General features: G+C 40.1%; 2 protein-coding genes across 2 annotated transcripts; both read right to left on the bottom strand.

Annotated features, from left to right (window-relative positions):
- Window positions 1-551: 551 nt before the first annotated feature.
- On the bottom strand, window positions 552-8,087 carry LOC139918626 (sodium- and chloride-dependent GABA transporter 3-like). Its single transcript, XM_078287885.1, has 14 exons — window positions 7,931-8,087; window positions 7,643-7,777; window positions 7,290-7,427; window positions 6,222-6,318; window positions 5,827-5,959; window positions 5,520-5,654; window positions 4,791-4,894; window positions 4,421-4,545; window positions 4,190-4,302; window positions 3,961-4,098; window positions 3,766-3,868; window positions 3,005-3,105; window positions 2,139-2,309; window positions 552-653 (listed from the first exon to the last, which is right to left on the bottom strand). The coding sequence occupies exons 1-14, from the start codon at window positions 8,085-8,087 to the stop codon at window positions 552-554; spliced, it is 1,752 nt and encodes a 583-aa protein (XP_078144011.1).
- Window positions 8,088-11,607: 3,520 nt separating this feature from the next.
- LOC139918627 (sodium- and chloride-dependent betaine transporter-like) lies at window positions 11,608-23,643 on the bottom strand. The gene is made up of 14 exons (XM_071908046.2): window positions 23,487-23,643; window positions 23,177-23,311; window positions 21,437-21,574; window positions 21,219-21,306; window positions 20,953-21,085; window positions 20,684-20,818; window positions 18,315-18,418; window positions 17,957-18,081; window positions 17,747-17,859; window positions 16,054-16,191; window positions 15,859-15,961; window positions 14,137-14,237; window positions 12,567-12,737; window positions 11,608-11,703 (listed from the first exon to the last, which is right to left on the bottom strand). Exons 1-14 carry the CDS (start codon window positions 23,641-23,643, stop codon window positions 11,608-11,610), a joined length of 1,737 nt encoding a protein of 578 aa, XP_071764147.2.
- Between the last annotated feature and the right edge of the window lie 1,779 nt (window positions 23,644-25,422).

The following is a 25,422-nucleotide window of genomic DNA, read 5'->3' as shown; positions in this document are numbered from 1 at the left end:
TGTCCTGGTGGCTCCATGGTCTAAGGCGCACATCAGGTAAATGTGATGTCCTGGGTTTGAATCTGGCCAGCACCTTTGTCGCATGTCATCCCCCTCTCTCCTAACTCTTTCCTGCCTCTCTCTACTCTGACCTGTCTATTAAAGGCAAAAATCATAAAAGAAAAATAATCTTTAAAAAGTAAAGTGATAGGCCCAATCCTTAGTCCAAATCTAAACAAAAGGATATCCCCACCACAGAGAGTCAAAACATGGAATTGCAAGATTTTTTAAAATTTTTATTCAGACCTCTTGATACATGGATACATGCTTTTTTGTTCTTGTTTTATTTTCCATACATTTTATCCAACTTTAATTTATTTAATTGTGGTACTTCTACATCACTGTCTCTTTGTGTTTCATTGTACATGAAGTTTTTAGGAAAGTGCTATACAAAAAAAAGTTTTAAAGTATTATTATTAGTAGTAGCAGTAGTAGTAGCTTATGCAGTATATGACAGCTTAAGTATGTAGCTAATTTCATCCTGCAGGTCACGTCAAGCTGCTACTGCATAACTATGATAGAGACGTCCTCAATTCCAAATTTGTCTCAGCTTCTTCCGTTTGTCTCCTCTGCCAGGCTGGATCTTCAACAGGTTGACAAAGGATCGACAAACGCTGATCCAGGAAATAATATATTGAGTGAGTATGATTCCACAACACCATAGTAATTACAAGGTCCTTATCTATCTATAAATATATGATGGATTTCACTTCAGGTTTTTGCTAAATCTGAAAGGGACACTTTGGGGGCCCATAGCTAAACGGGCAGGAGACCCATCACCCATAGATCACACACAGGGTTTGGCTGAGTGGTCCAGCATGTCTGACTTCCCATACCAGTAAATATGACTGCATGGGTTCAAATCCCATTTGGCAGAGTGCTGGAGCAATCCTCTACACTCTGCTTCTTTCACACTCTTGAAGGAATACACCAAGTTTTTGGGAGATTGGCCCATAGGTTAACTTACATGTAAAGTGATGAGAACATACACACCAAAGTCATCCTTGTCCCCAGGAAATCATTGGTTGCAGTGCTCCATGCTAACACTTTAGCACATATTATGTTGACTGAGATAGTAGGTGACTAGCATCACATCAAAAGTGATAAAACGAGAACTTGTTGCAGCTCTAAAGCTAAATGGTGAAAATATAATGCACCAGAAACTTTCTCTGTTTCCATAGGAAGTGCATGTGGTGGGTGGAGCACCAGAGGGAACAATCTACTGGGGACACAGAAATGATTTTGGTGTCTATCAGGATAAGAAATTAATGTTTATCTTTCAGAGGGCATATTTTGCCCACTGATTTTAGAGGCATTTGGTGTTTTTGGGGGGCAATTTTATTGAACTGTGAAATAATATTTGCATTGCATATTGGCAGCTGAACACTCAATTTGTACCACTAAATTTGTTTAATTTTAAATCATGATATCCCACGTCCCACACTTCTTTTTTACTCCTGGAAACTGGCGGCAGGACTTTCTGTCGATTAATTAAGGTTTGTTGGTTTTTATTTTTTATTGACGCAGTGGTTTTTGTGGACTTTGCATTTTCTTCTACTACTGGCTGCATGGTGCCAAAATGTTAATGCTAATGCTATAGGCTGTGTACTCGCTTGTTCTTTGACGAAAAAATTGCTCCACTGAGGAGTCCTGGTGCCTTAGCGGTGTAAGGCGCGTACCATGTAAATGCAATCTCCTGGGTCTGAATCTGGTCCAGGACGTATGTCACATGCCATCCCCCCCTCTTTCCCCCATTCTTCCTGTCTCTCTCCATTTTCATCTGTCCAATAAAGGTGAAAATGTCAAAAAATAATATTTAAAATAATACCCTGGTCACAGGCTCATACGAATCACCGATTTGGGTTTGGGTTTTAGTTACTCTTTAAAGTGTAAGTTCACCAGCGGGCCAATCCCCCTAAAACTTGGTGTATGCCTTTAAGGTGAAATGCTCACTACCCACCTTGCAGGGCAACCACTAGTGATCATAGATTACAAGAGGAGAACATTAATCTGCTGAAAACCTATAAAAAGCTCTTTGAGGCCTCCAGAGAAGAAGAAAAAGCTGAGGTATGCAGATGGGAGCGTCTTTGAACACTGACCTGTCTGAAGGTGCCTGTGCTCAAACACAACTGTCCGATCCCCCACAGAGGCACCATGATAACAGAAGAGACTGTCATGGTCCAGCCCACTGCATATGCCCAGTCAGGGTAAACGTACCAGTTGTTAATCCTGAGTTGTTTGTAATCCACCAGGTACAGGACAAAGGAAATCTGTGAAGTTAAAAAAAATTATTATCTGCTTTAATTAGTGTAGGACTATGGGGCATGAAATGACAATACCTATAAAGTGTTAAGGTTTTATACTTATTTCATCATGTTCTGTATTCTTAAATGAAATAAACTGTCACGTAGGCTTACACTTCCTTGTTCAGAGAAGGGCCCCATTTTAAAACACCTAATATTTTCTGTTGGTTTCCATTTTGAAACTGTAGCTGAAATTGTGTTTTTTGTGTGTGCATTGTGTTATGGTGTTTTATTTAGACTACCATTCCCTCAAGTTGCATCGCTTGTTTGATTAGATTGCAGAGGAAAGTTTGCTGACTCAAAAGGCTTTCTTCTAAATCATTTTTATTTGCTTTGTTAAGGCAGAAGCAGCTTGGAGTGCTACTGTAAGTTAGACACAGTTGTGACACATCTGTTCAAGTCACAAGTTGAGGTAAGCGGAGGCTGAAAGGTGAATATGTACGATTCACAGACAAAAAGTGAAGCCCTTCCAAACAAGCAATGCATTCTATGGCACAGTGTAGACGTTGGGAACTACAAGGTAAATTCGTGTTAAATCAAAATTACTGATGAGACAGCTCAAGTTAACAGGGTTATGTAAAGTCATTGGTAGCCACTGGTGAGGGACAAGAAAATCAGTTTTGTATGATGCAGTTCAGTCTCTAGAAACTTGGCTGACTCACCAGTGACAACAGTGGAACAAAGTATCTCCAGCACAGTCTGAAGAAAACAGATGGTCGCTGTCCCATCATGTCCTCAATAATGTTGGAAAACCGGTCAACCCCTGATGATAATTCAGATTGTCCATTAGTCAAATTTCACATGATATGAAGTTATTTGATTCATACCTCAAAATACTGGGACCCCAAATGTGATCAAGACAGTAGGACAGGCAATCTGATTAAAACATTTGGTCAGATTCAGTTGATGCAACCAGTGTGACCAAGGCGATGCGAAATTTGTTTTTATATAGCAAACCCTCTCAAATTAGGAGCACTAGTGCAGTGCCCGTTCAAAACATGCCTGTTCGGAACGGGCCGATTGCTTGGCCTCCGGTATTGCTGCTTGCAGCTGTTCGCCCCGCCCCACTGCTGCACAGAGCGCTGTCCGCTTGTTTATTCAAAGTTTAGTAATATTGAACGTGTCGCGTGTCCCATCTGACACTGCACGTCCTTGGGTCCTCAGCAATACACCCGTCAAGTGTGAAGTAGATCGGACGAACGGTTCTCGAGATATGTGAAGGACACACACACTCACTCACAGACAGAGATTCCTTGCTTTATAGTATGATGATGATTTCTCTTCATCCCAACATTTGAATTGGGGCAATATTGAAGTAAAGGAATAACCTCATAACTCATGACTGAAAAAACACCTGAAGCACAGTTATATACAAATTGCCAGATCAGAAAATGCATAATGAAAAATGACTTTATTTGCTTACCAAATATCCAGCCCACAGTCAGACATTCAAACACAGCCATGAAATTCTGGCAAACTCTTGTACAGCCATAATAATCGATAAGCTGGAATATGTAAATTCCTCCCTGGAGAATACAGGAAGAGAGAATGTTTAAATTAGGAAAATCTTGTGACAACAGTTTTTTTCAATGTGCTTTCAGGACAATATATTGTTCACCTCAGAGACCAAGGTCAGTTGTAGGAGGAAGGTGGATAAACAGATGAGGAGGACTAAGATCTCATGCCTTCCTGGTGTGCGAAACAGCTTAGGAAACAAGTCGCTCACTGTGGTGATGAAACACTCCACTGTCACAAACTGGAGGCAAAGTGAAATGGGCAAATTTAATTTTCATGTGCCTGCAATTCACTGACTAATAATCAATGGGTAATACAACAAACAACCTTACATGTGTGTCAACACTCAGTAGAAGAAGCATGAGGAAAAAGCAGACAGTCCAGAACTGAGGCAATGGCATCATGGCTGTTGCCTGAGGGTATGCGATGAAGGCCAAACCTGGACCTGTGAAGTATAGAAGGAACGAGGAGAGAGGGGAAAGAGTTCAGCCATGTAATTAACTGTATATGGATTTAAAATGATTACATTCATTTGTGGGACATTTTAAAACCTTAGAATATACCTGACTCAGCCACCATGTCAATGGGAACACCCTGTTTCTGAGCCATGAATCCAAGTACAGAGAAGACTACAAATCCAGAAACAAAACTGGTCCCACTGTTCAGCAGACAGAGCCAAAAGCAATCCCTAGAGGTCAAGGTAAGAGTGATAAAAGCCCTTGTCAAAAAAGGAAATTCTCAGTGGTAAAGGAAGTGTTAATTTATTTTATTGTATTTTTATTTAGTGAATGGTATACAGTATTTCTTTAGATATATATTTCCTTTTAGTTTTAACATTTTAACTTTTTATACAAACAGGGTCTATAGTAACCAGACTAACTTCTAAGAGCAAAATATTTTCATAAAAATAACTGTGATACCTGACTTGCTTACTTGTAACAGTTGTTGTTGCGCTCATTATAGCTGCACAGAACAATCAGAGTTCCTATGGTCAAGCTATAGGAGAAGAATATTTGAGATCCAGCCTCTATCCAGACCTGCAATGTCACAAAAGGCATCATAAATACTGAGTTGGTAGTATTTCTTATGAAAGTGAAATAACTGGCATGTCTACACCTGACACAACTCAGACGTGTTTTTTTGTCGTTTTTTAGTCTCTCGGAACAGAAACGCTCTCATTTTAATCAGTGCTGCAGTCAAGGAGTTTGAACATCATCTTTCTGGGGATGCTTCATGCTGCTTCAAGTCTATTTTTTTGTACCTACGTGCCTAAATGCGCCATGTAAAACCCATTGCATATGCTTTTTAACCATTTTAATACCAGTATTTTGGTGCATTTTTTCTTTTAACACTAGAAATCGCATGGGCTGGCGTTGGCCCTGAAAAGGTGAGTCTTGAGAAGTGTTTTAAAAGAATCAACATTGTCCGATGCTCTGACTGGGGGAGGTAGCTTGTTCCAGATGTGATTGACAGCAGAGAAAAAGGCTCTGTCTCCCAAGGAGCGGAGCCTTGTGTTGGTGATGGCCAGAAGTTTGTACTTATTGCAGTTTGTTGAGGAGGTGGGAAGGGCAGACAGACAACAAAAAATTACCAGAAATATAAGTCTTATGTTGATTTTGATTCTATGCTTATTCTACAACTGAGGTAACATAAACAGCCTACCTCATAATCAGCCAGGCGGTTCAAGTCTGGATACAGATAGAACTGAATCCCTTCCCAAGCTCCAGGTAGAGTCAACCCCCTGACTAGTAGTATCAGGAGCATCACATAGGGGAAAGTGGCTGTGAAGTACACTACCTAACAAGACAAGGAAATGTTTGCAGTGACGCTTAAATTAATGCAGATAATTAATAACAAATTATATAAAATTGTTAATGCATTAATGCTTAATGGTGAGAGGGAAATTGATGAAAATGTGTAGGCTGGTATGGACCACTAGTCTATCCTAGATAAAATGTTACCACAGGACCTTTCCTGAGGATCTGACACCTTTCCAGATACTGAAGTAGCAGAGCACCCAGCAGGCCAGAAGACACAAGGCCAGCTCCCATCTGATACTGCCCAGCTCCTCAATGCCTCCAGAGATGGCCAGCACCCGCCGTCTGAGGTAAGGGGAAATTTATGCGCATAATGTGACACAAACTCCTGAATGGTGTCCTAAAGTGATGTCAAGTATCACTCAGTTTACTGAAGACTGAAATATATTTTTATGGTACATTTATTATACTCTTAGCTCTTGTTCTAGTATTAAACATTTTTACTGGGGTAACACAGAATAATAATCTTTAATGCATGATTAAGTGATGCAGTGATATATTAAATTAGAGTTCATCCTGGCTTATGAGAATAGGAATTAAGACTCACTCCCAGAACTCAGTTGCAGCAGAGGTGGTGTTGGTCAACATGGTCCGATTTGCAGTGATATTTGGTGAATGAGAAGTCTGAAGACCCACACAGTTAGCTGATTTTGGGAACAAATTAACAAAGATGCCATAAGGAATAACTGTAATACAATGCATCAGAAATCTCCCAGCAACCACAACTGGTGCCACTATAGAGCTGTGTGCAAATAATGGCTAAATATATAACAACCGGTTAAGAAAAAGAGAGATTCTCAAAAAAGATTGTTGTGGTGTGGATATAGGTCAATTCAGTAATATAGGCCTAAGTAAAAATGAAAAGTCTGATGAGGTAGATTTATTTCCAAATTGACTCAGTTAACCTGTTACCTAGCTTAATCTTGATGTGCTAGCTTCTGTGCAAATCAGACAATAAACAACAGTGATGGTTAGCTGACCAGATACTATGGTTAGCTAGCAAACAAGCTGACATTATCTAAGCACAAAATCGATCAGAAATTATTGGTTCCCACTCAAATATAGCACAGAAATTAACCATGTCAATATACATTTCTGTGAGATAGAATTAATTTCCTTTTTTTTTTCACACTGTTATTGCTGTTTTTCTCTGTGTGTTTTCATGCAGCTGCACCTGTTGAAGCTATTTTTCAGTAAAGTTGCATTTTCAGATTTTTTCTATTCACATTTCTCTATATTTTCAATTGCAGGTGGAAGCTTGACAGCTAGCAGAAGATTCTTTTAAAGTTTCCTGATAAGATAAGTTATGTAATTTTATAACGTAGAGCACACAGGGAATTGGCAAATGACAAAATTGGGAGAAAATAGGGAAGAAGGCAAAAAACACAACAAAACAAAAAAAGTTCACCGAGCAACACACTGCTACACGCTCTCACACACACATTATACTCATTACACACACACATTGCCAACTACAACCACAGTCATCTACTGTTGGTCACTGAGCAATTCCATTGGAGCCATTGGGGGTAAAGTGTCTCGTTCAATGAGTTAGACATTGAATCTCTTTACAAGCCTCACAAATTAATAGTAAACTCCACAGTCTCAGCCTTACCTGTATTCCAGGTGTTCCCACAGCTGGCCCAGGGGAGCTGGGATCTGAAGGAGAACACCAGGTAGAGGAGAGCCCAGGCTTGGATAACAATAAAGCTGAAGTCATAGAGTCTAATCATCACATGTCCATATCCAATTCCTAAAATACAGATAAAAAACATAGTTTATAAAACAATATGTGTTTAGATATAAAATGTTCAAACCTGTGGAGGTAATTACATTTTTGCTTTGAGCCACACAGTCAGAACAACTGTTATATTCAGAGAGAAAACTTAATAATAATGTCTTAATTGTGTACATAGTGTGATTTGGGCAATTTTTTCTCCTGTTGACTGCATACATTCACACACTCACCTTGTGCCAGTGGACAAATTTTCCTCCAACAGGTGACCATTCCCTCCTGGGTGTACTGACCAATCACACTCTCCAGCAGGAACAGAGGTATCCCCAGAAACACAACTAACAGGCAATATGGCACCAGAAAGGCCCCTAGGTATAAAAAACAGACATATATGACCATGATAATGAGAAATTAGTGCTGACTTTTCTCTCACCTCTCATCAACAGACATTTCCCAATTTCAGTACACCCAAAACAAGGATGCACCTCTCTACCTCCAAATTCTGAATTGTTATTATTCACCTCCACCATTCTTGTAGCAGAGGTATGGGAATCTCCACACATTGCCCAGGCCAACCACATTTCCTGCAACAACCAGAATATACTCTGTTTTACTAGCCCACTGTCCTCTGTCTTCAATCCTTCTCTCCTTTTTGGCCTTTCTTCTTTCTCTGTTCATCTTGAGATCTGGAGGGCTAACACTGTAGTGCAGGTAATCCACTCTGTTATGATTCCAGAATACTGCAATGTAATACTTACTGCTCTTGTTATGATAAAGTTTGCTAATTTGACTAATTTGACTACTGTCATCCAGTCATTGCATCAAATACCCTTGGGTTTCAGTCTTGCTAGACCCGGAGGGCCACGCTGCCTACTTTAACATGCACAGAGAATTTCGTTCTTAACCTGGTAACACAGATAACCTGGTTTTGGGTTGATGTATGTAAATGTATGTAACCGGGTTCATGAGAAACTCGGTTAAGTTGCTTGGCTTACTGCAATATTAAAATGGGTTACTGTGGCATGTCAATATCTTACCCCTTTTTTGCTTTTCACCGTCCGTGTCTTTCCTTCTTAAGCCCCCGACACACCAGACAGACACACTAATGAACGCTTAGACCAGCTGGCAAAAGTGTGATGTACCTTCTATCTTTTTATTAAGTATTTAACCCCAAAAGTTTCTTAAAACAACTCACAACTTGATTTTGGACACTTCATGGCTGTGGAAATGAGTGTAGAGAAATGTGTACGGCCTATTCCTAAGTAAATTATTGATTAGGCTGCTGCTTTCGGAATGCTACTTAGCTTATAAATACATACAGTACATGTTGTTTTTCTGTTTTGTTTTTTTTAAATGAAAAAGATAATCATGGGTATGAATGTAGGCCAACCTCAATCTTATTTAATTTGTTGAAAGTTGTTACTGATTCTATCTTTTATGATATCCAATCATCTTGAAGAGACATCATACAAGATTGGATGACTGGAAATGGCAATAATTGTTTTTTCCTCAATGCTCTGTGGTAGGACAGGCAGAACATGAACTTTCAATTATACGGACACGTGCCAATTTGGATAAAGTAGTAGTAGACTAGAACTCAAAGTCCTGTTTTGGCGCTTCCTTCTTGCATTTAGGGTTGGAATGTTTTGACGCTCACCTTCCCACAATCCTACACAACATTTGTATGCCTGCTTTCATTCAAATTAATTGGTCTAACATTTCTTGCCTCTGTTTAACATGTTGTTTTGCATCTCTTTTATAACTCCAGAATACTGCAAGCTATTGATTTTCTCATGGAAATGTTACAAATTTTAGTACATTCTGTACACAGCCAGAATTATTCAAACTGTGATTGCCTCCAGTCAGAATTCAAGTTCAAGTTCAGTTATTTGTATAGCCCTTTATCATAAGCACGTCTCAAAGGACAAAGGCCTAACTAGATCTAACTGATCAACAATCAACCATAGAACAGAATGATGTAAGACAAACACAAGGAAGCAGAACAAAGCACAAGACACACAATAGCAAATTTTAGCAAGACATAGCAAACCTATCTATTTTATATAGCCTAACCTACCCAGCACCACCAACCTTAGACCCTTGAAGCATACAAGGAAAAGAGAAGAAGAAAACCTCATTAGGAAATAAAATGGAAGAAACCTAGGGCAGGCCAAGTCAAAGAGGGATCCCCCACTGGGACAGTAGAATGTGCAATAGGTGCCGGGACAAACAGTAAAATGGACAATGACATAAGAAAACAGATGAGGCAGAGAGAGGCAAAAGTGGCAGAGAGATGGGCCACGGTCAGCACTAATGTCCACAGAAACAGTAGCGCTTGCGATTCACAGCCAGGTAGAAACAACATCAGATAGATAGGACTTTGGCAGTACTAACGACGGTAGGAGCTAGGGCAGCACCTGCATCCACTGCCAGGTAGAAACACTGCACCGGTGTCTGAGAAAGAGGAAAGACAGACAGACAGCCACATATACACACACAACTGTGCAAGCATGACACATACTCAGACATATTCAGCCACGTACACGCAGTTTTGTTGGCATTGAGTCGTAGGAAGTTAGATGACATCTAATTTTGACAGCAGATAGGCACACTTCTAAATTTGCGAGTTGTGAACGGTCATTGGCCTTAATGGGTAGGTAGATTTGGGTATTGTCCGCATAACAATGACATTTAACATCATGGCTACAGATTTCGCCAAGAGGCAGCATGTAAATAGAAAAAAGCAAAGTGCCTAGCACTGAACCTTGTGGTATGCTGAAGTTAACTTTAGAGCATTCAGAGATTATGTTGTTGTGTGAAACACTATGCGTTCTATCATGAAAGTGAGAGGCCACAGATGCCAACATGGTTCGCTAGGTGGTTAAGGAGTATATTGTGATCGACTATATATATATATTTTTTTTCCCTTGTTTTTATTATTTTATCATAAATGTTATGATTATCTGCTTTTATGTTAAGCACTTTGTGTTGCATTTTATGCATGAATTGTGCTATATAAATAAAGTTTATTATTATTATTATTATTATTATTATTATTATTATTATTATTATTATATCGAATGCTGCGCTCAAATCAAGTAGGATTAGAACAGAGGGAGAGTCAGAATCTGAGGCAAGGAGTAGGTCATTTACCACCTTTGTGACTGCGGTCTCAGTGTTATGGAGAGACCTGAAGCCACATTGAGACGGTTCAAAGACTACTGCAGGAGAGATAGTCAGTTACTTGGATAACTACTATTCTTTAGAGAGAAAGGGGAGATTAGGTCTTATTGGTCTGTAGGATCAAGGTTAAGTTTTTTTGGAGCAGAGGTTTAATCATGGCTGCTTTAAAGGTGGAGGGCACAACAGCAGAGGCGACATTTGTTATCCTCTTCGCTGTGGTGGGGCTGGCGGCCGGAGACTTTCGACAGGGGCAGACGGGCCGGGCCAGAGAGGGCCATCACTGCTTTGCGGTCATTGCATACTAACTGCAGCTCCAAGCAGAGGTGGAAATGGCTCCAGCGCTAGATCAATTGACTTACTTCTTTATTAATAACACGTAGCAGCACATTTCTGCATTGTCAGAAACTCTTGAAAATCAATTGCACATCAGTGCACTGTATGGAAAATTAGGGGATCCTGTCCCTCTGAAGGATTATACAAGCAGAATCAGATTTTCATTGGATTTCATATAGTCTCTCCACTATAGTTGATCAAATATAGTGATTCAATGAACACAGATTTTCTTTTTCTTTGCATTTTTTATTTTTGTACATAGTAGTCAACTGGAGTTCTCTGTCACTAGAAAGCCTGACTATGCTTTAGCTTAAGTTGTTAATAAATCATGTATTACATTTGTAATTTTTCTAAACAACTAATGCTTGAGTGGTACGTTGGAGATGAGGTGATTCTCTGTAAGACTATAGCTACCACTCTACAGCAGCAGTCTTTGCTGTAAGTCTTCACTTTTCATTTCACAATTTATTATACACAATAACTTCCACTTCCAAAGTCTCCCTTTCTTAAAACAACCAGCCCTTAATTTGAATATAAACAAAGGGTAGCCCCCCCACCAAGTCAACACATGGAATTAGAGATGTTTTTCATTCTACAGTGACAGAGCTATTAAGCCACTGACTGACACTAGGTTTGCATAATTTAAAACAAATGAATGTTACTCCAAGCTGCCACTGTATGACTACTGCAGAGATGTCATTTCCACGCCCGCCTCTTCTTCTGTTTTCCTCCTCAGCCAGGCTGGATCATTTACAGGGCGACAGAGGACGGACAAACGCTGGTGGAGGAAAAAACTTGGTGAGTGGGTTTGATCTCCTACTACTTTTAGTGATTAGGAGCTCCTTATTTATAAATTATGTTGGCTTTCACTTTGGATGACACTACTACTACTAATCTCCTACGTAATCAGCTACGTACAGGCTCATAAGGAGTCAGAAGGTCAGAGATAACCTGGGGTAAGGCCTTGTTAACTCAAAATAGTGAGATCTTAAAATCAATTCAAAAATTAACAGGAAGCTAGTGCAGGTAAGCTAGAATGACACACACACACACACACACACACACACACACACACACAGTGACTGGTTTTATCATTGACCATGCCAGCCTAAGGTTCAAATCCCAGCTCTCAGAATGCTGTGGCCTTTTCCTCTTTCCTCTGTTTGCCTCTTAATGTGGAAATACCTCTGCTTCTGTTTTCAGCTTGCTCTTAAAGTCCCCATGAAATGAACTACCATTACGTTTACTTCCTGGAAAACAGAGTATATTTAATGGTGACCTCATGCAGCACCAGGTGCAAATATAAATGACCAATAAACCAATAAAAGAGATTTTTGAACAATCTGGCCCCTCCGCCCCTCCCATCAAATGAAACTGCCTTTCTCTCCCTGACTGATATTCCATTGGTTTAGATGTCTGAATGATCCCTCACTGTGTTATGTCCCGCCCCCTGTTTCAAAAGGAAATACATCAAATCAAGGACACAAAGATGCCATTTCATGGGGTCTTTAAGGTGGATTGCGCACTCACTCTGCAGGCTGCTCACCAGCACTATCACCATAAGAGGTCACTAATATGCAGAAAACAAAAAAAAATGCTCTTGTAGACCTCTGGAAAAAACAGAAATGGCTTGATACTGACCTGTCTCAAGGTGCCTTTTGCAAAACAGATCTGTCCAATTCCATACAGCGGCACCATGATTATAGACGAGAGTGCCACGGTCCAGCCAAGTGCATATGCCCAGTCAGGGTAAATGTACGAGCGGTTAATCCTGAGTTGTTTGTAGTTCACCAAGTAGAGGATAAAGGAAGTCTAAAAAAGGTGTGGGGAGTGTCAGTTTACCACAGACACTGAACATGTTTTTTAAATGAAAAATGGGAAAATGTTTTACACATATGTCTGTTCAGAAATAGAGGTCCTTTGTCAGACAAATATTTTAGCCCCTGTAAATACATTAAACATGGAGTCAGAAAATGTTCCTGCTGCATTCTTATCTCTTATTCAGTCTTAAAGAGCAAATTAGCACTAAATCACACTTTTTGAGCTGTAAACATAATTATATGTCTTTTATATAGTGAATAGCATCAATCCTATACTTACATTTTTCTTGCATTCCTCGGAGCAGAAAATCATTGATGGGCTAAAACGTCTGGCCACACCTTAATTAGCTAATGGATGCCCTATGCAAACTTTAGTCCTGGGACAGTGACAGCACAGTGGCATCAAATTTGGTACTCATACAGTGTCAGGAGACCAAAATTTGGTGCCAAGACACTAAATTTAGGTGTCAGGGCAATGGTTTAAGATACACTACAACAAATTTGCATTACATGTGTTTCAACACATGTAATGTGTTGAAACACATGTAATAAGCATCAGGGAAAACATCAGGGAAAAGCACACAGTCCAGAACTGAGGCAATGGTATCATGGCTGTTGCCTGAGGGATATCAATCAGTGATGTCAAGGCAGTTATTTCACCTTTAGCATCGTCAGATAGTTTGCGATTAGAAAATTGTTACCACCCCCAAGCAGAGATGGGTAATTCGTTATCATAGACCCCACCTTCCCACCCCACCCCCCAAGCAGAGATGGGTAATGCGTTATCAAATACCCCACCTCCCCAACCCACCTTCCTTCACTCTAGCTTCCCACCCCACTTTTTTACATCTTTCAAAATTGTGTACTAGGCGGAGACTGGCTGAAAACAGTGTGTTTACGTATTCTTTAAGTTGGAATAACTGTAAATAAACATACTATAAGTGTAATTGTCCTCTCAAGTGTGACATAATTTTTCGGCCCAAATGAGGGATTCTGGATCCCGTCCCCTTTCAGTCTAACATGAAAAGGAGTGTAAAATGATCGCCTTTAACTATGTGTAACGCTAATATTGACTATTTCTGCAGTTCCAGATTCTGATGGTTTTGAATCTGCAATGAAAAAAACAAATCGCTAGCCATACTTAGTTTAGCATTCCAGCATTTTGTGGCTTTGTGAATGCGTTAAAATATGTAATTACGTTGGAATATGTCATTTCTACTTACATTATTAAGCCTATTTTAAGAACATAACGATTGGTAAACGAGATCCAAAAATCCCATTCATTTTCGCTATAGGAAAGAAATTGATCCGGGAAATGACAACAACATTTGAGAGGACTATACTATGAAGGAGAGAGAGATGATCAGGCTCCAGAAACTTGGCTGACTCACCAGTGAGAACAGAGGAGAGAAATACCTCCAGCACAGACGGAAGAAAAGACATGGTCGCTGCCCTGTCATCTCCTCAATGACGTCAGAAAAACGATCAACCCCTGTTGGTGCAACAGATTGTCACTTTTTCTGTTACTTTTAAAAAATAATTAGTTACTTTACGTTTATATTACAAAGTTACTTTTTAATAAAATTAACTCATGAGGGTGCTTTTGCGTTACCCACATCTAGTTACCACAAAAAAGTAATCTGAGCACTCCTTTGTAATGCGTTTCTTTCAACAATGATTATCTGTAGTTCCTTCTTTCCAGTTTATCTGGGAACAGTGGTGTAGTTCGCTGACTAAAATATTGTCTACTATGTCTGCCACAATCTGAGCAAAAAAATGTTGTGTGACAAAACAAGGTCCAAAGACTGTTTTGGTCTGTGAAACTCCATTGACATTTTTGATGGAACTACGCATCACCAGCATGACTGAGAAAAGTAAAGCAGGAAAAGATCAGTGACTCTTCCACTGGACTTAAGATCTGCGGTCTCTGTTGACACTTTCAAAAAGCAGCTGAAGACTCATCTGTTCAGACTGGCCTTTGTCTAGCCTCTTGTGTCTGTATTTCTGTGTGTTTTTATGTCCTTTGTTTTTATGTTTTATTGTTTCTTACTATTTGATGGTCTTATTTTAACTTTTTTACTCCTGTGAAGCACTTTGTGACTTTGTTCTGTGAAAGGTGCTATATAAATAAACTTTACTTACTTACTTACTTACTTACTACTATGTCAATACAGTTACAGTAGGCCTGAATAGCTGCAATGCACTTTATATTTTCATATTTTTGGCAGTTAGCTGACACCCTTATGCAGAACAACATACTGTAGAATGACTTTAACACTATAAGCTGAAATTCCAAATTTTCCAACATTTACAAGCAGGCAATAGTAAGGGCCAAGATCTGAGCCACAGTGTACACAATAGATCCAACAAAATACCCTGTGACCTTAGATGATGATATATTATAGAGAAGTGCTCGGAAAGGAAATAGGAGCTGAGAAGCGAGGTAGAAGGGTGTTTTTCCCATGGCGCAGCCGAGGGCATCACAAGGCGAATTCAGGTCATGCATTTAGTCAGTCAGTCAGTCAGTCAGTCAGTCAGTCAGGTAATGCTTAGTGAGATGTCGCTTCGTGAGATGTTGCTTTGTGAGATGGCCTCTATAGAGGGCGTCTTTGACTAAGAGATGGCCTCTCGCCCATGGGCTAAATGCCACATTCAGTCCCATACTGATAATACCATATTGAATCCCACACAGAGCCACACTCTTCGCCATTAATTTACAGACATCCACATCTTCTGCTGTCCTGCAAACCTTAACGGTAACAAAACAAAGTCAAAACAAGTCAACAAATTGCACATGATCTATGTTTGTAAGTACCAAGCAAGTACCTTTATTTTTTAAAGCCTGTGTTAAGATCCAGTGGGTGGTGGCTCACAAATTTAAATGGGTTTAAATGGGCTGCCAAAGCCTCAGTATTAAATAGTTGCCAAATAATTATTTTACTTGCATGAGAATTTGTTGGGAAAACATGGGTCTCCAGAACAAGATTTCAAAACCACTGATGAGGATGTAGAATGAAGGAGTAACCTCATAACAGGAAACAGAGTTGAAAACAAATGTGTAAAACCTTGCGAATCCAAAGACATCATGTAAAAAGTTAAAGGGTTTTGCTTACCAAATATCCAAGCCACAGCCAAACATTCAAACATAGCCATGAAATCCAGAATAGCTCGACTGCAGCCATGATATTCAATGAGCTGAAATATGTAGACTCCTCCCTACAGCATGCAGGAGAAAACATTTCAATAGGGGAAATACTTTGTTATTTGAGAAAAGTGAATTCACATATTTCTGACAATATGATATTCACCTCAGAGACCAGGGACAGTTGTATGAGGAAGGTGGATACACAGATGAGGAGGACAAAGATCTCATGCCTTCCTCGTGTGCGAAACAGCTTAGGAAACAAGTCGCTCACTGAGGTGACTAAACACTCCACGGACACAAACTGGAGGCAAAATGAAATGAGCAAATGCTTTAAATTGTATTCACTAGTAATGCACTCATTGATTATTAATGAAAGACAGAGTAGGGGTTAAATCATTTCCAGTTTTTCACTGTGTAATAACATGTAACAGTCTTGTATCACTAGGCGGCTACTCAGTCACTAATGGATGCCCTATGCAGGACCAAACTTTAGTCCTGGGACAGTGGCACCACAGTGGCACCAAATCAGGTGCTAGCACAGTGTCAGGAGACCAAGGCCCGGATCTACTAAAGGTTTGCGCCAGTGAAAATCGCATTGCGGGTGCTAAAACCTTGTTTTCTGATCTACTAAGACAGCGCACAGGGCATTTGCGCCTGAAATCTTGGGTTGATCTGTGTGCCGTTTTTTTGTGGTTTGGTCTAATTGCATATGCATTTATGGGTGTTCCAAGGCTGAGGCGCAAAATAAAGGGAGGGATTTATGGAAATTGGACAGGATTTTTCAAGAGGTGGTGGCCGTTATCATCTGTCGATTGCGCATGGAATTTAAGACCTAGTAAAAGCATGTCTCATCATTTTGCACATAGGATAGCTCTGCCGAAACTGTCTCTGGAACCGGCTCCAAGATCAAAGTGACACAGTCATCTACACAGCATAACATGCAGTCATTAGATCGCAGTGTTTAAACACTTTAGGCAGTGGTGGCCTAAAGGTTAGAGAAGCGAGCTTGTGACCGGAAGGTCGTCGGTTCAATCCCCCGGACCGGCAGGATAAATCTGGGTGGGGAAAGTGAAAAGCAGCGCTTGCCCCTCCCTCATTACCACCACTGAGGTGCCCTTGAGCAAGGCCCTTAACCCCAACCGCTCCAGTGGAGCTGCTCAGTGGCCAACAGATCAGACTGTGGTTGTACTGATCAGCTTCCAGGTGTGAATGTGATCAGGGCGTTCCTGAAAAAGAGAGCATTGCTCTCAGTGAAAAAAAAAAAAAGAGTATGCTGACTTGTACAATTTAAGCCTCATTGGCAGAGTAGCAGAATGTGCACTCAATATTCAGACTATTACCTAAATATACAAAAAGGAAAAGTTGCAGGCTCTTCTCTGGATTTGCTGACACTTATGAGCCAATGTCTCCGCAACATTGCCTTGATGGAAACAATTGAGCGTAATAACTGTCACGACAGTGGAGAGGTGTGTGCGCGGCTTCTCTAAAACCGTACTCTGCAGCTCTTTGGGGGGTTTCTCTGCCACCAACACTTCCAGCTCCACTGGAGAGACATTTGCGCTTCTTTTGCCCATCATTACGTTGCTGCTAATGGGCTATTGTGCTTGGCCCTTATATTAGCGAAGTCGCAATTCTAATTAATTATCTGCGCTTCTGCTCATTTGCGTGCCCTACTTTGGTAAATACCTTGCGCTGGCGGTACCATTTTCATCCGCAATTGCTTTTGTGCTGTGCCTGGAATTGCGACATGTTAGTAGATCTGGACGCAAAAATCTCCAAGTGCCAAGACACTAAATTTAAGGGTCAGGGCAATGGCTTAACCCTTTCTCGAGATACACTACAAAAAATAGCATTACATGTGTGTCAACACTCAGTAGAATAAGCATGAGGAAAAAGCAGACAGTCCAGAATTGAGGCAATGGCATCATGGCTGTTGCCTGAGGGTATGCGATGAAGGCCAAACCTGGACCTGTGTATCACAAACAAAAAAAGGAGAGATTGCTATTCCACCAAATACAGCTGGATTTAAATTTATTACATGCAATGATGGTGTGGTCTTTAACTACCTGACTCGGCCACCATGTCAATGGGAACACCCTGTTTCTGAGCCATGAATCCAAGTACAGAGAAGACTACAAATCCAGCAACAAAACTGGTCCCACTGTTCAGCAGACAGAGCCAAAAGCAATCCCTAGAGTGATTATAACAAAAGTAAGTGATCAGCATTTCAGTGTTCATGTGTGCTGTTCTATTTTGATTAATCAACATCTCAATTATGGTCTATAAGATTACAAAGTGAGATCAGTACCATTGACATTCAGAAGAAAGGTTAAGAATGAGTAAAATTGATAATGATGAAATTCAATGTGAAAATATTTACATAATCCAATGTAACCAGACAATCATTTACTGTTACAAGCTTACTTGTAACAGTTGTTGTTGTGCTCATTATAGCTTCCCAAAACGATCAGAGTTCCTGCACCCACGCTATAGGAGAAGAATATTTGGGATCCCGCCTCCATCCAGACCTACAGTATGTTGTCACAAAAAATATTAATTGACAAGTTAAAAGGCCCAGATTTTGTACAGTCTCACAGCACATTCATGGTAATGATGTATGAACCTTATTCAGATGCTTGTAAACAATCAAGAACTAGGCAAGTACCTTGGTACCAGCTCAAGTTGGATCAGATGGCAGGGTAGGCTACAAGACAGACCTGGTAAACCTAACCATGTAGTGATGGGGTGTGCTGGGAATACATGGTGGAAGATTCTGTCTGGAACGATTTCAACTTTTATCTCCAAACAAGCTTCTCCTGTATCTCCGAGAAGGTTGGGGACATGGAGTCAAAATGGACCCTGTTCAAAACCTCTGTCATGGAAGTGGCTGCTAGGAGCTGCGGCCAAAAGATGGTCAGGGTCTGTCATGGTGGCAACCCAAGAGCCCACTGGTGGACACTGGCAGTGACGGAGGCTGACAAGCTGAAGAAGGAGTCCTTCTGGACTGGCTTTGCACAAAGGAGTTCTGATTGAGCAGAGAGTTACCAGCAAGCCAAAAAAGCTGTAGCTTCTGTAGTTACAAATATGAAAATCCAAGTGTGGAAGCATTTTAGAGAGGCTATGGAGAATGACTTTCGGGCGGCCTCAAAGAGGTTAAAAAAAAACATTTGAATTGAAGCGCTCAGGCTGTTCCCAGCAGGGGCAGGGAAATGCCGACCTTGCCTGGGGACACTGAAAGAAGGATGGAGCACTTTGAGGAACTCCTAAACTTGACAGATGTGTCCTCTGTTCAGGAGGCAGTGCTGACCAATTCTGGAGGGTCTGAGCCCATCTCCTTGGTAGAGGTCACTGGGGTAGTTGGAAAGCTCCTCAGTGGCAAGGTGTGAGGAGTAGACAAGATCTGACCTGAAATGCTGAAGGCTCTGGATATTGTTGGGATGTTGTAATTGACACATCTCTTCAAGATTGTGTGGATTTCAAGAACAGTGCCTTTTGGAGTGGCAGAAAGGGGTGCTGGTCCCCAACTTTAACAAGACTAGGTTGACCTAGTGCAAACCGGGCCATTGATGTCTCGCCTCGTCTTCACACCCTAGTAAAATTTGTGTTCTGTACTGCCCTCTGCATTGTAATGATATACTATTATAAGTGGCACTTTGTACAATTTTAAAGGCCCATTCACATCTAGAACTATAAAGATAACTATAAAAAGATTGAAATCGTTCTAAGTAAATAGAATGTCTGTGTTCACACTACAACTATAACTATAAAAACATCCAAAACGACAACTAGAACTATATTGTTGGTTCCATCTCAGAGCGATTTTTTAGATGTTGAGACAACAATAAAACATTTTTAACCAATCAAAATAAAGTTCTACAAAGGCAGGGGTGGGAGAATTCGGTAGCTCACTGCAGTGATGGTATTGCTTGCTGAGGAACTGATTACAGAAGTCCAGAGGAACCCGGCGCTATTTGACAAAGACCATCACCTCTAAAAATGTTGAAAAGAAATCTGGATCGGAAGAGCTGTTGGGATTAGCGGTAAGGCATGTTTACTGACTTGGATATACGCGCTAACTAGAGTATTTGCTAGTTACGTTACTAACAAAATAGCATCATGTCTGGTTGGTGTTTTTAAATACATTTCTTATCGTCAACAAATCCTATGAAAATAACAAAATCAACAATGCGTTTGCTCTAATCCCATTACTTTCCGACTTCCCACGTACCCTTTGTAGCCTTCAAACCAGAAGTCATTGGCTCCAATTGTAAGCTAAAAACCTTTAAATACAGCTCATCAATCAAAAGACATCACAAAAGGCTTCAATTTTAAAAATCGCTAACTGTAACCATGAAAAGTCAGGCTATTGTAGTTATTACCAAATCAAATTCAAATGGGAACAAATTCTTCGTTACGATGGGGACTATTTTCGGTGCTACGGAACTACTTTCCTGAGATCAAAAACATGTTTACAGTTGGCTCATTAAGTTGTTTGAGGTAGTAGTAAGCTGGGGCGGTGCATCGCAATCATGAAATATGCTGCCCAGAGCAACTGTCTTTGATGTGTTTTTAATATTTTTTTTAATACAATGGAGTTCTATGGCTACTGAGACTTGGTTTTATTGGGCATCGGCTACATGGATGAGACTTGTTAGCAAAACAAATGAATTGCCGATTTTGTTATTTTCATAGGATTTGTTGACGGTAAGAAATGCATTAAAAAACACCAGCCTTATCCTTTAAGCTATTTGTTTACCAGGCAAATACTATAATAGATGTAACAAACAGGCTACCTCAGGATCAGCCAGGCGGTTCAAGTCTGGATACAGGTAGAACTTAATCCCTTCCCAAGCTCCAGGTAGAGTCAGCCCCCTGATTAGTAGTACCAGGAGCATCACATAGGGGAAAGTGGCTGTAAAATACACTACCTAAAAATAAAAACAGGAAATATTAGGAAATATTTATTAGGAAATATTTGGGGGGTCACTGATGCACTGATGCCCCTACAGTATGGTATGTTGCAGATTCCTAATTCCTTTTAGATAAAATGTTACTACAGGACCTTTCCTGATGATCTGACACCTTTCCAGATGCTGAAGTAGCAGAGCACCCAGCTGGCCAGAAGACACAAAGCCAGCTCCCATCTGACTCTGCCCAGCTCCTCAATGCCTCCAGAGATGGCCAGCGCCCGCCGTCTGAGGTAAGAGGAAATGTAAGAGGTAGATAAAAGGTGAGTTAGGGACATGTGACATAATCTCCCGAGAAAGGGATTTCTTCATCACATATTGGAAAAAGTGATGGGTTGTGCTTGGATTGATTTAAACTCACTCCCAAAACTCAGTAGCAGCGGAGGTGGTGTTGGTCAACACAGTTAGATTTGCAGCCAGACTCTGTGAGTGAGGATCCATACAATTAGCTGTTTTTTTGGTGGGGATCAAAATGAACAAGATGTTACAGGGAAAATCGCAGATGCAAGAGAAATAACTCTAGATTAATTATAATGGGATATAACTAAAGAAATAATATCATCACGTTCTAAGCTTTACCTGTGTTCCAGGTGTTTCCACAGCTGGCCCAGGGGAGCTGGGAACTGAAGGAGAATATCATGTAGAAGATGGCCCAGGCTTGGATTAGAATATAGCTAAAACCATAGAGTCTGATCACCAGCTGTCCATATCCAATTCCTAAGGAATCACAGATGTAGATACAATTTTTCAATATATATTCGGTTATACACTGATCAATGGTCAAAGCTTTGGTCCTTCAAAACAAATGTTACTTACTCTAACATTTGTTGTATTTCATGTCTTTATTATTTTTCTCATTATTGATTGGAACTTTCAGTCAAACACACATCTACTCGGTCGTCATGGTCGCTCAGTGGTCTAAGGCACATGCCATGTAATGTCCTGGGTTCGAATCTGGCCCAGGACCTTTGTCGCATGTCATTCCCCTCTCTCCTAGTCTTTCCTGTCACTCTTCACTTTCATCTAACTCTTGAGCTCCACTACCAGCGTTGCGTCGTTATGCCATCAGCGTTGCGCCAAGCTGACGTTCTCCCTGCTCCACAGGGCACGTGATGTAAGTAAGTCTTTATTGTCCCCGAGGGTCAATTAGTTTTGCAGAATAGTGGTCACATAAAAGCCATACAATCACAGTCACACGTGGCATAAGAAAGAAACAGCACCATAGCAGCAATGATAATGTCATCATACCATTAGGACATAATGAGACAAAATAAATAGAGAAATGAAATAAATAAGTCTAAGTAAGTAAGCAGCAATAAAAAGAAATACTCAGCTAAAGCTTATTTAAAAAACCAATGGCTGATGGAATAAAGGATCTAGTATATCTGTTGGTTTTGGCCCTTCTGTGGAAGCTGAACCTCCGCCCTGATGGAAGAAGCTGAAACTCCTTATACAGAGGAGGCTGGGGGTCCAGTAAGATAGCCTTAGCCTTCTGAGTGGCTCCGACGTGATAAAGATGACCAAAGTCGTTCATATTGACACCAATTATCTTCTGACAAGATTTTACAATTCTCCCCAGTCTACATTTGTTCGCCATGCTGAGGTTGCCAAACCAACAGATCATTGCAAAGGTTAAAACTTATTCGATATAAGAAGAATAAAAAATTTTAAGAAGCAACTTATCAACATTAAAACTTCTCAGCTTCCTTAAGAAGAACAGGCTTGATTTGCCTTTTTACAGATAAAATCAGTGTTGGCATTAAAAGTGAATTTGTCATCAGTGACGGTCCCCAAGTACTTGTACTGCTGTTCTGCCTCCACTGGCTCACTTTTAATGATGGTTGGCAAAGGGGATGGGGGATTCCTAGGAAAGTCAGTAAACATCTCCTTTGTCTTGGACACGTTAAGTTGTAGGAAGGACTGATCGCACCAGCTGACAAACTCATCTACGACTGGGCCATGGTTAAGTTCATCTTCATGCAGGAGACTCACAATGACAGAGACATCAGCAATTTTATGATGTTGTGAATGGATACACCATAAAACAACTAATATCAACTTTATTTCTCTTTATTTCAATGAGGGAGAATGCGTGCGTCAGCCATAGAGAATTGAACCTTTGTGATTTTTTAGCTTAGACGCAGCCATCGGACGCAACACGAACGCAACACTAGCAGTGGAGCATCTTTCAGTGCTTTTAAAGGAATCATTCCTTCAATGGCTGACGGCTGATGGCAATGCCTGATGCCCGATGGCTGTAGTGGAGCAGGGCCATAATAAGGGCAAAAAATGTCAAAAACAAAACATACATCTACTCACCTTGTGCTAGTGGACACATTTTTCTCCAACAGGTGACAACTCCCTCCTGGGTGTACTGACCAATTCCAATGTCCAACAGGAACAGAGGTATCCCACAAACCACAGCTAACACACCGTAGGGCACCAGAAAGGCCCCTGGGTACAAAAACAGACATGTACAATATAAGGAATAATTAAATAAATGATTAACTGTAGGTTCACACTCACCCCTCTTTAATTCAGAAGAGATCCAATGCACCCACTGCAATACACTCCTGCTGATCAAAACATACCACTTTATGTTCCTTAATTACGATTTTGTATTATTCACCTCCACCATTCTTGTAGCAGAGGTATGGGAATCTCCACACATTGCCCAGACCAACCACATTTCCTGCAACAACCAGAATATACTCTGTTTTACTAGCCCACTGTCCTCTGTCTTCAATCCTTCTCTCTTTTTTGACCTTCCTTCTTTCTCTGTTCATCTTGAGATCTGGAGGACTAACACTGTAGTGCAGGTAATCCACAAATTTTTGTTCCTTTTTTTATGTCAACATTTCATATTTTGACTAAATTGACTACTCAGCCCAACCAACATCCTGGTATCAACATGGAGATACTGGACGAACCAGATCTGGATCCGGCCTATCCAAGGAGGAGGAGAACGCTCAACAGTGAAATGATGGATGAAGTGAATCTTTCTATTTTTTTTTTTTTTACTGGAATCTTTGGACCATTACAAAGAAATGAAGGAATACTAAGGTACTGTCTCTAAGCCCAAGCTAAAATGCTTGAATAAAATAGCAGGCAAATGTACCGCCAAGGCATCTTTCCCTTTAATATTATATAAGATGAAGAATTTCTGTACTTTTTGTAGGCTGTAAATCACATGACAGAAGAACATAGACTGGAGTTTCAACTATACAGAGCATAATATGTATCAATTTGAACATGATGTCCTGATGATCCTGAAAATCACATATTCAACAGTATCAAAAACAACTAAATATTACACAGAAGAACATTTTAATACGAAGGTCAAGTTGGAAGGTAACATAACACTTATACAGTAGACACCTTTATTCAAATTTTCATAAAATCAGAGAATATCTGAATCAATTCAAGAAAGAATTCAATGTAATAGCAATATCAGAGACTTGGTATAGCCTAAATTCAGAGAAGGGTGTGGATTTTGACTTAGAGGGATATGAGCTGAATTAAATTAATAGTATTAGTAAAAAAAAAAAGAGAGGGTGTGGCCCTTTATGTGGATAGAGCCTTTAACTACAAACTAGTGGACTGCATGACAACAGTCATTGATGAGGTGATGGAATGTATTGCCATAGAAATTGCCATGGTGAAAACCCAAAATATAATAATAGAACTATGAAAGAAATCACAAAAGCTGTAGATAATAGGAAATGCATGTGAGGGATGTTTATAGAAACTTAAAAATGCTTTTGACACTATTGATCATGGAATAATACTTAAGAAGCTAGAAGGTTAGAGGGATAGTCCATAACTGGTAGAGAAGTTATTTAGAAAATGGACAACAATACGTGCAAATTGCTGATTGTGAACACTGAGTATAAGAATGTTATTGTGGAGTCCCATCAGCATTGGGTCCAAAATTGTTTATCTTGTACATCAATGATATTTGTAGAGTATCGAAGATTTAACATTTCGTTTTATTTGCAGATTATACAAACTTATTTTGTTCTGGGGAGAAGCAGCTCTTGAATATGTTATGGATGAAATGATTCAATTTAAGAGGTGATTTGATATAAATAAGTTATCACTGAATTTGAGCAAAAATACATTTATGTTATTTGGTAGCTGATAAAATGATGCTCAAATAAAAATGTCCATAAATAATGCACAAATTAAAAGAGTATTTTAAAATCAATTTTTGGGTGTGACAGTAGACCACAAACTTTGTTTGTTTAAAGATCAATATGCACGTACCACATTCAAGCATATGTGCATTTCAGTCTGTGGGGTAACTTCTGTAGGGGATGATTTGAAAAGCTGTACAAACATTGTTAGATTTAAGAGGATATACAAAGAAAGGATGTTTGGATAATACAGACTTAAAGATTAAAGGGATAGTTCACCCAAAAATTAAAATCTGGTCATTATCTACTCATCCTCATGCCAGTACAAAATTGGATGAGTGTTTTTTCTTCATACGACTTACCAGGAGCTCGCCAGGCTCACTGCTGGAGAAGCTTTCTTCCAAACAACTGCAGTAAACGGAGGCCAGT

Source organism: Centroberyx gerrardi, chromosome 13 (assembly GCF_048128805.1).
Source record: "Centroberyx gerrardi isolate f3 chromosome 13, fCenGer3.hap1.cur.20231027, whole genome shotgun sequence".
NCBI classification, from domain to species: Eukaryota; Metazoa; Chordata; class Actinopteri; order Beryciformes; family Berycidae; genus Centroberyx; species Centroberyx gerrardi.
This window is presented reverse-complemented; position numbering and strand designations above follow the sequence as displayed.

Excerpts from the sequence above, each read along its gene's own strand:
- LOC139918627 (XM_071908046.2), bottom strand. The coding sequence starts at position 23,643 with ATGAACAGAGAAAGAAGGAAGGTCAAAAAAGAGAGAAGGATTGAAGAC. Across the intron at positions 21,086-21,218 it reads GCTGCTACTGAGTTTTGGGA|ACGGCGGGCGCTGGCCATCT; the intron begins GTGAGTTTAAAT and ends CTCTTACCTCAG. Across the intron at positions 11,704-12,566 it reads CAAAAGGCACCTTGAGACAG|CGTTTGTCCGTCCTCTGTCG; the intron begins GTCAGTATCAAG and ends TTCCTCCACCAG.
- LOC139918626 (XM_078287885.1), bottom strand. The coding sequence starts at position 8,087 with ATGAACAGAGAAAGAAGAAAGGCCAAAAAGGAGAGAAGGATTGAAGAC. Across the intron at positions 6,319-7,289 it reads TGGGAACACCTGGAATACAG|CTAACTGTGTGGGTCTTCAG; the intron begins GTAAGGCTGAGA and ends TCCCAAAATCAG. Across the intron at positions 4,895-5,519 it reads ACCGCCTGGCTGATTATGAG|GTCTGGATAGAGGCTGGATC; the intron begins GTAGGCTGTTTA and ends GTGACATTGCAG.